The sequence below is a fragment of the Sorghum bicolor genome, chromosome 1 (assembly GCF_000003195.3).
Source record: "Sorghum bicolor cultivar BTx623 chromosome 1, Sorghum_bicolor_NCBIv3, whole genome shotgun sequence".
In the NCBI taxonomy this organism is placed as follows: domain Eukaryota; kingdom Viridiplantae; phylum Streptophyta; class Magnoliopsida; order Poales; family Poaceae; genus Sorghum; species Sorghum bicolor.
This window is the reverse complement of record NC_012870.2, coordinates 64,376,160-64,390,875: the sequence shown is the minus strand read 5'-3', so window position 1 is coordinate 64,390,875 and position 14,716 is coordinate 64,376,160. Positions and strand designations below refer to the sequence as shown.

At 45.0% G+C, this 14,716-nt stretch overlaps 3 protein-coding genes and 1 long non-coding RNA gene across 7 annotated transcripts; 1 reads left to right on the top strand and 3 right to left on the bottom strand.

Moving 5' to 3' along the window:
• On the bottom strand, nucleotides 371-3,393 carry LOC8080748. The gene has a single exon (XM_002465152.2). It carries the CDS (start codon nucleotides 3,340-3,342, stop codon nucleotides 508-510), a length of 2,835 nt encoding a protein of 944 aa, XP_002465197.2. The 5' UTR covers nucleotides 3,343-3,393; the 3' UTR covers nucleotides 371-507.
• On the bottom strand, nucleotides 3,773-6,516 carry LOC110431991. The gene is made up of 3 exons (XR_002449445.1): nucleotides 6,418-6,516; nucleotides 4,429-4,516; nucleotides 3,773-4,282 (listed from the first exon to the last, which is right to left on the bottom strand). It is a non-coding gene; the product is annotated as an uncharacterized LOC110431991 (long non-coding RNA).
• Nucleotides 8,235-9,586, top strand: LOC8080470 (phytosulfokine receptor 1). Its single transcript, XM_021452717.1, has 3 exons — nucleotides 8,235-8,608; nucleotides 8,707-9,287; nucleotides 9,468-9,586. The coding sequence occupies exons 1-3, from the start codon at nucleotides 8,235-8,237 to the stop codon at nucleotides 9,584-9,586; spliced, it is 1,074 nt and encodes a 357-aa protein (XP_021308392.1).
• LOC8080469 (probable serine/threonine-protein kinase PBL22) lies at nucleotides 9,704-14,304 on the bottom strand. 4 transcript variants are annotated; one of them, XM_021451897.1, is made up of 3 exons: nucleotides 13,902-14,304; nucleotides 13,583-13,742; nucleotides 9,704-11,863 (listed from the first exon to the last, which is right to left on the bottom strand). In XM_021451897.1, exon 3 carries the CDS (start codon nucleotides 11,838-11,840, stop codon nucleotides 9,903-9,905), a length of 1,938 nt encoding a protein of 645 aa, XP_021307572.1. In that variant the 5' UTR covers nucleotides 11,841-11,863; nucleotides 13,583-13,742; nucleotides 13,902-14,304; the 3' UTR covers nucleotides 9,704-9,902. The 4 variants fall into 4 exon arrangements, with proteins under 4 accessions (XP_021307572.1, XP_021307571.1, XP_021307573.1 ...); XM_021451896.1 differs by having other exon boundaries at nucleotides 13,583-13,725; XM_021451898.1 differs by having other exon boundaries at nucleotides 9,704-11,848; nucleotides 13,583-13,725.

Genomic DNA, 14,716 nt, shown 5'->3' with positions numbered 1-14,716 from the left:
CAAAACAATAGACATCTGATTTCTCAGTACGCAGACCGGTGTGCAAGTATTCTGGATCGATGTAACCATCAGTTTCACGGACTTCGGTCGCCTGGTTATCAAAAAAATTGGGCGGCTTGGTAATCTTAGCAAGACATTCCTCACATCGGCTCTGGAAGAGGCCAGTCTCCTGCCGAAGGGACACATACAGATACACAAGCTCACAGAAACAAGGGTGAAAAAACAAGAACCCAATGTTTTCGTGTAACAAAGTTGACTTACTCCTACAGTAGTGCGCAAAGGATGATGATGCTAGCAGAGCTAGGTATTCATTGGGTAAATAGCAAGCGATACACAATACAAGCCAGTTGGAGATAACCGGTACTCGTACAACAGAGTTGGAGACAATAAGCAAGACAGGATACAGGACAACTAAATCTACTACTATATCGCAAACAAGGGAGAGTAATAACAGAACAAACTCGTGGAATCATGCTATGCCTGGTCATCAGAGTTCAGAATCCACAATCACCTCCCCTCATCCATGGCATCGTCTGACATGCAACCGCTATCATCTGTGATCCAACCCAACTTAAGGGAGAAATGGGCATACTGCAGGTCTGACATTACATCTCGCATCGATGGGCGGTGAATGCCTTTCTCAGCAAGGCACTTAGCGGCAGTACGGAAAAATTTCTTCAGAAACTGTGGATTAATTTTTCCCCTTAGGAATGGGTCAACATTCTGATCAAGGTAGTCCAATGTCTGCTGTTGAACTCCTCGGATTAACAACCACGCAATTTGTTCCTCAAGACGTTGGTGCTTGATAACAGGGCGACCAAAGAGGACTTCGAGTAGCACAAGGCCAAAACAATAGACATCTGATTTCTCAGTATGCACACCGGTGTGCAAGTATTCTGGATCGATGTAACCATCAGTTTCATGGACTTTGGATGCCTGGTTATCCAAAAGATTGGGCGGCAGTGCTAGATTGGTAATCTTAGCAAGACATTCCTCATCCAGTAGGATGTTTGATGTCCTCACTGCCCCGTGGGTGAGCTGCCATCCGTGAAGGTAGCACAGGCCACGAGCAACACCAACGCAGATCTCCATGCGCTGAATCCAGTTAAGGGGTGGTTTCCTGGTCCCATAAAGGTGCTCACTTAGATTTCCACCAGCCACGTACTCATAGACCAGGAGCATCATCTCCTGCTCATCGCAATAACCAATCAGTGGCACAAGATGATCATGGACAAGCTTCGATGTAATCTCTATCAGGCCATGGAAGGCACATACACTGTACACATGTGTAACATCCACCAAGGTTATTGCCACCCCATCAATCTGGCTATGGTAAACTCGATCAAATGAACCACTATCAATAAGGAGTGACTTATCAAAGTAGTTTGTCACGGCCTCCATTTCTGCAAACCAGAACTGGCGGCACAGACGTGATGGCAAAATTGAGGATTCGCTTGCATCTGCACTCTCCTGCCACTGAAGGGCGTGCTCCAGGTCTGAAATCACATCTCCCATCGACGGACGATCAATGCCTTTAAGAGCAACACATTTGAGAGCAATTTCGACGAACTTGTTAAGAGACCACAGATTAATTATTCCCATCAGGCAAGGGTCAACAATCTGATCAAGATTCCCCTCCTCCTTGCATCGCAATGTCCAACTTGACAAGCTATGCCCTTGTTCATCTTGACGAATTGAATAATAAGGACGCTGAGCAGAGAGGGTCTCCAATAACACAACCCCAAATGAATAGACGTCTGATTTCTCAGTAGGCCTACCGGTTATAAGGTACTCAGGATCGATGTAGCCATGAGTTCCAGCTACACGTGTCTTGACTGATGTCCCAGTCCGGGAAAGAGAAAGATCGGTAATCTTGGCAACCCATTCCTCATCCAGCAGGATATTTTTCATCTTCAGGTTAAGATAAATGATCTGTTGTTCGTGAAGGTAGCGCAGACCATGACCTGCACCAATGCAGATCTCTATGCGCTGCTTCCAGGAAAGTGGCAGCTTCTGCTCCCCATGGAGGTGGCCATGCAGACTTCCGCTAGCCATGTAGTCGTAGACCAGTATCATCGCATCCTCTTCAATGCAGTAACCAATCAGTGGCACTAGATTACGGTGTCGGTGCTTTGACATCATCTCAATCTCAGTATAAAATTCATTAACTACGGTGTCGGTGTACATACACTTGATAGCCACATTGGTTTTTCGTCCATTAATCTGGCCACAGTAAACTCTACCAGATCCACCCTTGCCAACAAGGAGTGAATTATCAAAATTGTTTGTTGCAGACTTCATCTCTGCAAAAGAGAACTGGCGGCACATGTCTGACGGCAGAATATTAGCCTGGATGTTCACTAAAGCTGCAGGTGCTGGAATGCTCTTCCATGCCCAAGAGAACAGATCTACTCGCTGCCGTCCCTGATCCTGATATGAAGATTTCTGTAGCACCCGAAGACGTTCCGCCACAACAATCATCCCAGGACGTTTGTCCCTGTCCATCCTTAGGCATTCACCTGCTAGCTTTGCGACTCCTTCAAGAACCTTCATGTTATTCTTTCTTGCAATGTCAACATCTAACATCTCTCTCACACCTCTGACCCCCCTTGTAAGAGCATTACTAAATGCGTAAACATTGTTGACGTTCTCAACTACTGCCTTTTTCCTAGTGATCAGTTCAACAAGGACAGCTCCAAAGCTATAAACATCATACTTAACAGTAAGACGACCATCCAAAGAAAACAAAGGGTCCATGTAACCTATGCTCCCAATTACATTATTTGTGTACAATGTTTTGTCTGTGTTGACCACTCTTGATATTCCAAAGTCTGACAATTTTGCATGAAAGTTGCTATCTAAGAGTATGTTACCAGGCTTGATGTCACCGTGGATAACCTGAGTATACATGTGAGAATGCATGTATGCCAAAGCTTCCGCACACTCAATGGCGATTCTAAGTCTTATATCCAATGGGATAGGACGGCTGTCATCGTGAAGAACATCATTCAGATTTCCATTAGCAATATACTCCATGACCAGCACAAGGACATTTTCCTCTACACAGTAACCAATGAGCCTCACAACATTCTTGTGGTTGATTTCACGATGAATGATAAGCTCTTTAGCAAACTGTTCTTTCACACTGCCTATCAACCTTTTCACTGCAACCATGCTTCCATCCTCAAGAACACCTTCATATACTTCTCCGAAGGCACCTCTTCCGAGACTAGTTCTATAGTTGTTGCTCATTCTTTCTATGTCACCTTGTGTAAAACATCTTATGCTATGATTACTGTGCACCATCCATTTAGATCTATCAGCTTCTTGGATAAGTTCCATCACTTTGCTTCTGGAGGATTCCTCCTGTGGAAGCAGTAAAGTTCATAGATATGATAGTTAGCTATTGAGTAAAACACTGGATAACAAAAGAAAACCAGATGGTCGATGCAGCAAAGTTCAGAACCTTAAACTTTATGGTATTTTTACTTTGTACTAATTGGGACTTCTGGTAGTACACTGTTTATGTCAAAGAGTCCAGAGAACCTAGTAAACCAGTAATATGTAACAAGAAGTTATTTTCCACCCACTTAAACTAATGACTTGAATCTTTATGTTTCTTTGAGAAAAAAGAGCAAAATGCTGTGTAGTTCTTGAACTAAAAAGTTTTTGCCAAAATAATAGTTTCAGTTAATGCAAATTTTGACAGTGCAAGAACAGCTGCAAGAATCCATGAAATATACAGTGATTTGTAACTGAAACAGCAGTCTGTTGACCAAAATTGGTGTCATTTGTTACAAATAATATCACTGCATAGGAGTAATGGCATCATGTCATTGATTGCTTAAATTTCCATTGGTTCAGTAAGAAACTGGACGTGTTAGAGTACTAGAAACTCTTGCGCGCTTTGCGCGCCCAACCATCAGAAGATGATAAAGCACATGTCCAACAGCAATTTCAGGCCAACAAAAAGAAAAGAGTACAGTTTGCCACTATAATATAGGGCATGACAGATTGAGTTATGAATTGTTTGTATCTTTATATGCCACATAATTCCATTTGTTATACATGTACAACTTGTATTTGTATGTTCACGTTCTTTAGGCATAGGATACGACATGTTATACACCGGCTTCACCCGGCCACATATTATCCTTAGAAGTGTCTAGTCCATGCTGAGCTCTCTGCTATTAGCTCAAACAATCATACACCTCTTTTATTACCACCGTGTACACTTCCAATTCCAATGCCATCCGTGCATGTGCGCACGCATCTAGCCCAACTTGAGTCGGAATATGCACAACAAAGAAATAAGAACCATGAATAAGTGGTTATGCATTGACTTACCAAGGTGAGAGAACTGTAAAGAGATCACAAAGCCTCATAGAGAAACAAGAATCATGAATCAGTGGTGATGGGCTGACTTACTGGGCCGAGAACATAAAGAGATCACACAAAGCTTCATAGATTGGGTAGGATCATCCTCGTCAAAACCATTCTCCGTAGCAGTAATTACCTAATTACATTTAGCAAACCTGGCCTTAATTAGAGTATTAAAAAAACATGCATATACAAGAGTACTTGACAACGTGCAAGTCCAACTGGATCAACGAAGTATATGAAGATAATGAATGTCATCACTGTCGATATGCCTCAGTTTATAAATAAGAAAATAGACAATCATAAGAGCAAGTATTATGGTGGGCTGTAAGCCGGCTAAATGCTGAGGTGGAGGAGAGAAGTGAGGAGAGAGAGGAGAAGCAGACTGTAAGCTTACAGCAAGGTTAGGCACAAGAACAAAGAAACTCTGTGTGAGAGAGAAGTGGACCATATATTAATAGTGAATAGCTCACTATTGTATGGGTGGGCTAGAAGAAGGCTATAAAGAACCATACAGCCAACAAGTAGGTTGTGTTATTAAATTTGCTCTAACAAGAATGGTAATCATCATTGCATTATACCTAATGCCTCAGATCAATAGGAGGAGAACATAGAGATCATCAAAAGAATAATAATCATAGGCTATGTATACAGAGATGACGTGAACAAACATATTTGTGAATATATAATTATTGGCCATAGAAGAATTATAGCTCTTGTATCTTTGTGCTTGTAGCACCTAGTGGCATAGGAAGCATAGCTAAAACTGTAATTGCCAAAATAGATAAATTCCTAAATCTTTTCACGCAAATTAAAAAAAATAACATTTTGTCAGGGAGACGTCAATTCACCTAGCAGACATTGCGTCAATCTAATTAGGAATACTTTGTACGTGGCCCTGTTTAGTTCCCCACATAAAAAAATTTCATCTATTCCATCAAATCTTTGGACACATATATGGAACATTAAATGTAGATAAAAAAATAAACTAATTACACAGTTTGGTTGAAAATCGCGAGACGAATCTTTTAAGCCTAGTTAGTCCATGATTAGCCTTAAGTGCTACAGTAACCTACATGTGCTAATGTTAGATTAATTATGCTTAATAGATTTGTCTTGCAGTTTCCGAACGAGCTATGTAATTTGTTTTTTTATTCAAAGTCCATGATTGTGCTTAATAGATTAATTCACATAGTGTTGTAGATTTGGCATGGAGAAGGAAGACCAGGAGAGAGACATGTGCAAAGCTTATGTGTTCGATTGAATAGAATTCTCGGGTCCGAGGCCATGCTCCAGCTAGCTGGATGCTCCCTTCTGCCTTACGTCGCTGCCTGTGGGGTCGTATGGAAACAGGGTCAAAAGGTCCACCCGCCAGTGACAGCACTCATGTTAGCCGTGCTCAGGCTCGGTCGCTCGAGGGTAGCCACGCGAGAGCCCTGCCACACGTCGACGTGCGAGGACGTCTGCAGCACCATGAATCGCTCTGGTGCGAGCAATCCATAGTAGTCTTTAAGGAACCTGATATCACGACTAGAACAGAGTTAGCTGACATTACGATTCCGTGTACCAGCTAGACCCCCAAGCCATGTAAACTCTCTCTATATATAGTGCACAAAAGGCTCAATGCATCCAATTCCACCCAATTCTATTGGCAATCAGATCCCATGTCTTGAGACAGGTCTAACCTTGACAAACAATAGGTCAATCTAGGTGTTGTGGGTCAATAGTGGTGCCTACAGTCTACTTGAGAAAACGTTTTAAACAAGTATATACACTTAATCTGGATCTAAAGGAGCTTGTTTTTCCATTCAGATTTATATATCCAAGAAAAGATTGCAGGCATACAAGAAGTTAGCAGGAGGATCAATTTTCTTGTTTTTGAGGAAAGATCAGTTTTCTTGTTGGTCCATGTTTCCCCTCACAGAAGGAGGCAAAAGGCAAACTCAGCTAAGTTGCAAGTTCATATGTCATATCCCGAGAATTTTTTATGAATAAATCTGCTACCAAGGATGGCCAAGCTGGTTGTTGACGACATACCTGTTAAGGATGAATTTGCAGTACACGGGCGCTAAGCACGAACCAATCGTCTCCCTCCTGTGTGCGCCGCTAACCTTGCCAAGTTGCCATGGATGGACATATGAAGTGGAGTATATACAGGCTTGGGTGTAGTGGCTAGAAGATATTACGATGCCCGATGCCCGATGCCGAGTCAAGCGTCAAGTCTTGCACGCGTTGTCCAAATGTGGATTGGACCGTGGTGGGAGTGGGAAACTTCCTTCGTGTGACCGTGACCGGAAAGTCTGCACCCACCAAATTCCTTCGCAACGCCTCGGCCAAGGAGCTGTAAGTTGTTGCCGCATTTCGTCGAGCCTCTGTACTGCCTAGAGGCTTCGATGATGACGCGCGGCCTTGTGGCGTCGGCGCCGGCGCCGCTGCGCCACGGTCCACCGCTGCCGGTCACGTGCCACTGTGCCAATCGCCATAGCCGCGCGCTCCCAGTTTCTCAGACCGTGGATGGCTTTGAGACGGCGGCGGGTGTGGCCGTGTGAGTAGGAATGAAAACGGATCGGATACGTACGGCATCGATATCATATTTGTTTTCATATTTCTTGTCGAATTCGGATTCGAATACGGATAATGTCAATCATGTCGGATAAGATATGATTGGATGTCGACATCATAAATATACGATTTAAATATTCGGATACGGATACAGTTTCGGATGTTAAATATTCGGACTCGGATACGGACAAATCTGAACCCCTCTAAACGAATTTGGTCTCGAATACGGTCGGAAAATATCTGTAACGTTTTCATCCCCGCGTGTGAGCGGGGCAAGAAGCTGTGCAGCGTGCGTCCTAGAAAAGTTGCGTGTCATCATTTTCACCAACCAGCAAGCGAGGTTCGTCCCCGGAACCGCCGACCTCGATGCCTACGCAGAAGTGCGGGCCCGCCGCGGACAGCACCACGGCACGCATCGGCAGTGAAGAACCTACAGATCTGCTTGCACCAGGACGGATTCTGCTCGACGCTGAACTAGTAGGTGTGGAGTCCATGGTTGGAGATGAGATTTGAGAAGAATGGGTGAGGATCAACAGAAGAGACAGGGAAGAAGAAGAAGAAGAAGAGTACAAAGTTTTATATAAAATGTGAGTGTTGTTTCGATAGATTTAATCAAATTTAAATTTGTTTGAATTCTTGGAAAATGCAAATTGCATTCTTTCATAGTAGTATTCGCTAATCATAAACCACATTGTGTCTTTGTTTCGTCTTAATTATATTATTAAGTATAGTAATAACTAATAAATAGATACTAGCAAATATACTCGTGCGTTGCAACGGGAGGAAAAAAACTACTAAATAGTCACGCAAAACGATAACATGAATGGTACAATACGCAAAACAATAATACCATCATGTTCGTTTGAGCTTATCAGCCGAATCTGTCAGTCATTCAACAATATTTTTTAGTCAACAGTACTTTCTACCATAGCTTATCAGCCAAACGAATAAGGGTGTCGGCAACTTGCGCGGAAGAGATTGCCTAGTGAGCTGCAATAGTCCTTCAATTCCACCGTCCTCATCACTACCTGGAACCTATATATGGAAGGAGCGTAATCACCGGATTTTTAATGGGACATGTAAGATGCCTCCGCAGTTGTTCCATCTCATTCTGGAGGAGGTCGACGCTACCAGCTTCGCCAGCCTAGCCACACTGGTCGCCGTTCGCACTATCTAGCATGCGAACACCTTCTACCACTGTGCACCATCGCACAATCGTCTCTTAGTTAGTACAACCGAGTAATCTCCACCACCAGGCGGTTATTTCTTTTTGTCTTCACCCACAGGACTTGATGGCAGCTCACCATATAGCACTAGAGGCTTTTACATATGTGTCATTAAAAAGTTTCTCGGCGGGCCTCGACGCCGGGGTCGACGGCCGGCCGACCGCCGACAACGCGTCCGACGACGCGTGCTGCGACTGGCCCGGGGTGACATGCGACGAGTCAGCAGCGGAGGGCGCGGCGGGGGTCATCGCCGTCGTCGGGCTGGCGCTACCCAACCGGACGCTGCGGGGGCAGGTGTCCGCGTCGCTCGCCGGCCTCGCCGCGCTCCGGGTGCTCAACCTCTCGGGCAACGCGCTCCACGGCACGCTGCCCGCGGCGCTGCTCCGGATCGTACCCTCGAGGTGCTGGACGTCAGCACCAACGCGCTCGCCGGCGCCCTGGTGACGGCAGGTCCGAGTCGATCGACCTCGGCACCGGCGCTCCGCGTGTTCAATGTCTTGTACAACGCGTTCAACGGCACCCACCCCGTGCTCACCAGCGCGCGCAACCTGACGGCGTACGACGTGTCGGGCAACGGCTTCGCGGGCGCCGTCGACGCCGCCGCGCTGTGCGCCGCGTCTCCGGCGGTGCGCGTCCTGCGGCTCTCCATGAACAGGCTCTCCGGCGCGTTCCCTGCCGGGTTTGGGCAATGCCGGTCGCTCGTCGAGCTCTCCCTCGACGGGAACGACATCGACGGCGTTCTTCCGGACGATCTCTTCGGCGTCACGTCGCTGCAGTTCCTCAGCCTCCACACCAACTCAATCTCCGGCAGCCTGTCGCCACTCCTGCACAACCTCAGCAGCCTCGTCCGCCTCGACTTCTCCTTCAAGGCCTTGTCCGACACGTTGGCGCGAGGCAACGGGGCAGTAAAGACGGGACCAACGTGGTGGCGGCCGGATGCCGAGGCGGAGGCCGGATGCCGGGGCGGAGGCGGAGGCGGTGGCCGGATGCTGTGGCGGCGGCGGCTGGGAGGCGACAGGAGCGGAAGAAAAAGCCTCGCGGCGTCGCGACTCGCGAGGGGAAGCCGACTCGCGAGCGCATGGAAACCCTCCCGACCTCTTTGCTCGCTGCGATCCTCGGGTTGGTGGGCTGCCAAAGGGCCCAAAAATTTGGTCCGTGGAAGATTGGTACGGAGGAAATCGACCTAGGAAAAACATTGGAATCCCGCCGGGAATGTGGGGCTGCCAAAATAGGCCTTAGGAAGGCTTCTCCCACGCAGCTCCATTTTCTCTGGTGATTTTCTCTGGTGAAAATGACTAGGCTCCTCCGATTGGGTGCTAGAAGCGCTCATGCGCGCGGCGTTTGGTGCCGCTCTGCCTGCTCCGGTGCCGGACCCTATGGACGAGCCGGTTCGGGAGCCACATCAAAGGAGCCCTTAAGCCTGCATCTCAGGAACCAGATTGGAGCACTAGCCTATATCCAGCCAATCAAACAAGCTCATAGCTTCTGCGAACAGGTGTATAGCTTCGTCAGCAATGTCTTCGACTCACGTTGTGTAATTTCAAATTATTTCTACATTATTAATACAAAGAAGCACAGTTCTCGTGAATTTTCAGGGGAAAAAAGTAAAGCTATGGCTTTTGTACCTGCTATTACCTTTCCAAGTACAGGAAAAGACTCTTATTCTTCCGGTGCTCTGATCCATTGGACTCTTCCCTGTATAACAGCGATACATTACATGCCAATTGGAAACTGTTACAACACAACTGGAGATAATCCGTGGGTAGTCGTCCCCTGTTGCCTGAGGGCCAACTCCAGGTCTAGAAGCACATCTCCCATCGACGGACGGCGAACGCCCTCGGAAGCGAGACATTTCTCAGCAATCCCAACAAACGTTTCGAGAGATGATTGATCAATGGACCCCTTCAGGTATGGGTCAACAATCTGATCAAGCCTGCACTCCTGCTTGCAGTGCAATGCCCAGTCTACCAATGTACTACCTTCTTCGTTTAGAAGACTTATGTCTAGGATAGGCCGAGCACATAGGACCTGCAACAAAACACCACCAAAAGAATAGACGTCTAGTTTCTCAGTTAGTCGACCAGTGGTGACATATTCATGATCGAGGAGGCATCCACTGCCAATGACTCTTGTGATCTCGTCCATTGATGGACCAGCAGTCTTGCAGAGAGCAAGATCTGTAAGCTTGGCGACCCATGCATGATCCAGCAGAATGTCTTCCGTCCTCAGGTTGCGGTAGATGACCTGTGACGCATGAAGGCAGTGCAGGCCGCGAGCTGCACCAATGCAGATCTCCAGACGCCGGTTCCAGGTCAGAGGTGGCTGCTTTGTTCGGTACAAGTGGTTGCGCAGACAACCGCGTGGCATATACTCGTAGACGAGGATCATCTCGCCCATCTCATCGCAGTAGCCGATCAGTTGCGCAACATTACAGTGGCGGACCTTTGATGACATCTCTATCTCAGTACGAAACTCATGCTCACCTTGCCGAGAGTTCGGGCTGTGACGTTTGATGGCCACCTTGGTTTTTCCTCCATCGATCTTGCCACGGTAAACTCTACCAAATGCACCCTCGCCAACAATGAGCCGCCAATGAAAATTGTTTGTTGCAGCCTTCATCTCTGCAAACGAGAACTGGCGGCACAGGTGTGCCGGCAAAACTAGAATCTTGGCAGGGACGGTGGTCACACCAGCTGCAGGTACTGGTTTGCTCTTCCTAGCCCAAGAGAACAGGCCTGCTCTTTCTCCTAGATCCTGATGTGAAGTTTTCTTTAGTACTCGAAGACGTTCCACGACATCAATCATCTCAGGACGTTTGTTCCTTTCCATTGCTAGACATTCCCCTGCTATCTTTGCAAACCCTTCAACAATCTTCATGCTATTCTTGCTTGCAATTTCACCGTCAAACATCTCTCTAGCACCTCTGACCCCCCTTGCAAGAGCATTAGTAAATGCACGCACAATATTGACATTGTCCATTACTGTTGTTGCCTTTTTTCTAGCAATCAGTTCAAGGAGGACAACTCCAAAGCTGTAAACATCACTCTTCGAAGTGAGAAGCCCGTCCTGAGCAAACAATGGGTCCATATAACCTATGCTCCCTATTACATTCTCCGTGTACAGTACCTTATCCGTGTTGACTAGCCTTGATATTCCAAAATCTGACAACTTTGCATGGAAATTGTCATCTAAGAGTATGTTAGAAGGCTTGATGTCACCATGGATAACACGAGTATACATGTGAGAATGCATGTATGCCAACGCCTCAGCACATTCAATGGCGATCCTAAGTCTTACATCCAAAGGGATAGGACTGTTGTCTTGGTGAAGAACATCACTCAGGTTTCCATTAGTGATGTACTCAGTGATCATCATAAGGGCATTTTCATCTAAACAGTAGCCAATGAGCCTCACTACGTTTCTGTGGTTGATTTCACGATGGACAGCCAACTCTTTTGCGAAATTTACTTTCTCATTGTTGATAAACCTTTTCACTGCCACCTTACTTTGGTCCTCAAGAACTCCTTCATAAACTTCACCAAAGCCACCTCTTCCGAGAGTTGTTATATAGTTCCTGGTCATTCTTTCTACCTCATATGTTGTGAAGCACTTTATGCTATGATTGCTCGTCACCATCCACTTCGATCTATCAGCCCCTTGGATAAGTTCCATACTGTATTCTTGATGATCAATTCCTGTGAGTTAAATTAGTAAGTGCTGGATAACAGTCAATACTTGCACGAGTATAACAGTGAGCCTTGGCTAAAATATATACTGAATAACTATAAAAGGCAACACATGGCTTTAACTAGGAATGCAAGAGAGCTAGCTCGCGAACGCGCATATAGGGTTAATTTTGCGGATTGCGCTGGGAACCCAAATAATTAACCTGGCCTATACATGGGTTCGCGAGCTAGCTCACTTACATCCCTAGCTATAACCAAAATGAATATAGATTTAGATGTGTCTGCTAGGGGAATAGCTACAAGGCCGTGGGACGCAATTTTGATCAGTTGCAATTTTGAGGTTATCTTTTCTCTGCACAATTTGATCAGCCATGTTCGATCCATGATGTTGGTGTAATGGTGTTTTGCTGCCATTTGTATTGAAATAAATCTGGTTTACTTCCATATTTAAACAACCAAACAACTTATCGAATTCAATTCTTGGAAAAAGTTTTCCACGCACATCAAACAAGATAGATGAATTTAAATCGAGTTCTATAGAATTCTACTAAAAAGGAAATTAGCTTCTGGAATATAATTTCCATAACTAGTTTCAACGCCTTATAGGATCCAGACGGCCCATGCAAATAGCTTCCACAGTGGTGTTGCACTTAGCTTCAGTTCAGTGTAACACAGTTTTAGACAAAGACCAATAATAACCCCACTTTATATAAAGTAAAGTTTACATATGCTGGGGTTGCCAGCTTACAAGAGTTTCACAAAAGGTGCTCAAAGCACTTCCCTCTTTAAACCAAACAGAACCAAACCCAAAGTCACAGCAGGAAAACCACCCAAAGAAACATCATTACATTGCAGCAAACTACAAGAAACTAGTCAGCTTCAATGTTGATTAGACAGTCTAACACAGTTTGGACGGTGAAAGGACTGCTTCATCAAGAATCTAAGAAACACTAATATCTAGTGATTTATGTCTACAATATCTCAGATGCATGTGTGTGGTGTTCGTTGACCGACAGCCTTGCACTTTCTGCTTTGTAGCATGAGATACTTTTTAGTCACATACTCTTCAGTATGTTTTAGGAAGTCACACGTTTATTAGACCAAAGGCTTTGGCTCTGCTTATATTGAAACATATAGAGAATCTGCTGGATTTCCAGCTTAGCACTAATAGATTACAACATAGTAAACACCACTCCCAAATTAAAACTCCCTACTTCCAGAAAGGCAGAGAGCATCAACTTCCAAGCTGCCCAACAAAGACGAACAACACAGCAACACAAAAACAGGAAGCCAGATGTCTATTGCATAAGCTGTTAATGGATCCTGCATTAATATGTATGGTTCTTTTTTCACGAAGAGATTGGGACACTGGGTTTCCTATTGAAGAAGTATAAGGCAGGAAAGTGCAAGGTACCTAGGTAGACAAGGAACAGTCCGTGTTGGGTCAAAAGTTGTTAGAAGTTACGAGTCAAAAGCAACTGCATTTTAAGCCGGTGGTCTTCCATTTTGGGTTGGAAATTCACGACATGACTTAGGCCTTGTTTAGTTCCCAAAAATTTTAAGATCCCATTATATCGAATCTTTGGACGAATGAATGGAGTAATTGTACGGTTTGCTTGTAATTTGCGAGTCGGATTTTACTAAATACAAACAAAAGTGTTATAGTTGAAACCAAGGGTAGTCAATTTTTTCGTTTTGAGTTAGACAAGTTGGATCTGAGTTGCATACCGATAATTTGTTACCAAAACAGAGCCGCCAGATGATGCATAAAACAGGTTCTCAATTCTCATCTTTTATATAGAAGGCTGTTTTTCCGTTATGTTAGCCCTTCAATTTTGTCATCTTTTTTTTACATTTGTTGTGATTGACACCTGAAAGAAAGTAGCAGCTGAAGTAACATATCTTAGCAGTAATAAACAAAGATAAAAATGCATAAGTCGAAGCAAAGGACGCGTTGAAGCACCAAAGACACGGCTCAGATATACCAGTAAAATACTAATAGAAACTGGAAATATAGTCGAGGGGAGCATGATTGAGCAAGACGTACCTCTTGATGGGTTCTTTGCGTGGTTTGCGGAGAGCAATCTCTCTCAGAGGTGATGAGGATTTTTCTCTGGAGAGTCTGGAGAGCAATCTCTCTCTGTCTGTCTGTCTCTCAGTCTAGATGAACAGAGGTGATGAGGATTTCTCTCTGGAGAGTCTGGAGAGCAATCTCTCTCTGTCTGTCTCTCTCTGTCTCTCAGTCTAGATGAACAGAGGTGATGAGGATTTCTCTCTGGAGAGTCTGGAGAGCAATCTCTCTCTCTGTCTCTCAGTCTAGATGAACAGAGGTGATGAGGATTTCTCTCTGGAGAGTCTGGATGAACAGAGGTGATAGATCCCTTTCTCTCTCTCTGCCTTGCCCTCTATGGAGTATAAGCGATTAGGTGGGCCCTGCGTTGACGAGTCAACTGTTGCGAGGACCGTGGACGAGACGGGAGCCTTCTGAGTGCGGTGCAGCTGTTCATACTTCCAAGTTCCAACAGCGCTGTGCTGTGCGCGTCTGCGGTGGGAATTGTTTAGGACTTGTTTAGTTCCTAAAAAATTTTGTAAAAAGTTTCAGATTTTTTATCACATCAAATTTCACGATACATATATAAGTATTAAATATAGATAAAAATAATAAGTAATTATAGAGTTTGTCTGTAATTTGCGAGACGAATCTTTTGAGCCTAGTTAGTCAATGATTGGATAATATTTGTCAAATACAAACAAAAGTGCTACAATATCTATTTTGCAAAAAATTTTGGAAGTAAACAAGGCCTTAGAGCTTTAGTTGCGAAAAATTTTTGGTTTTATATACCGTAGTATTTTTATTTTTAT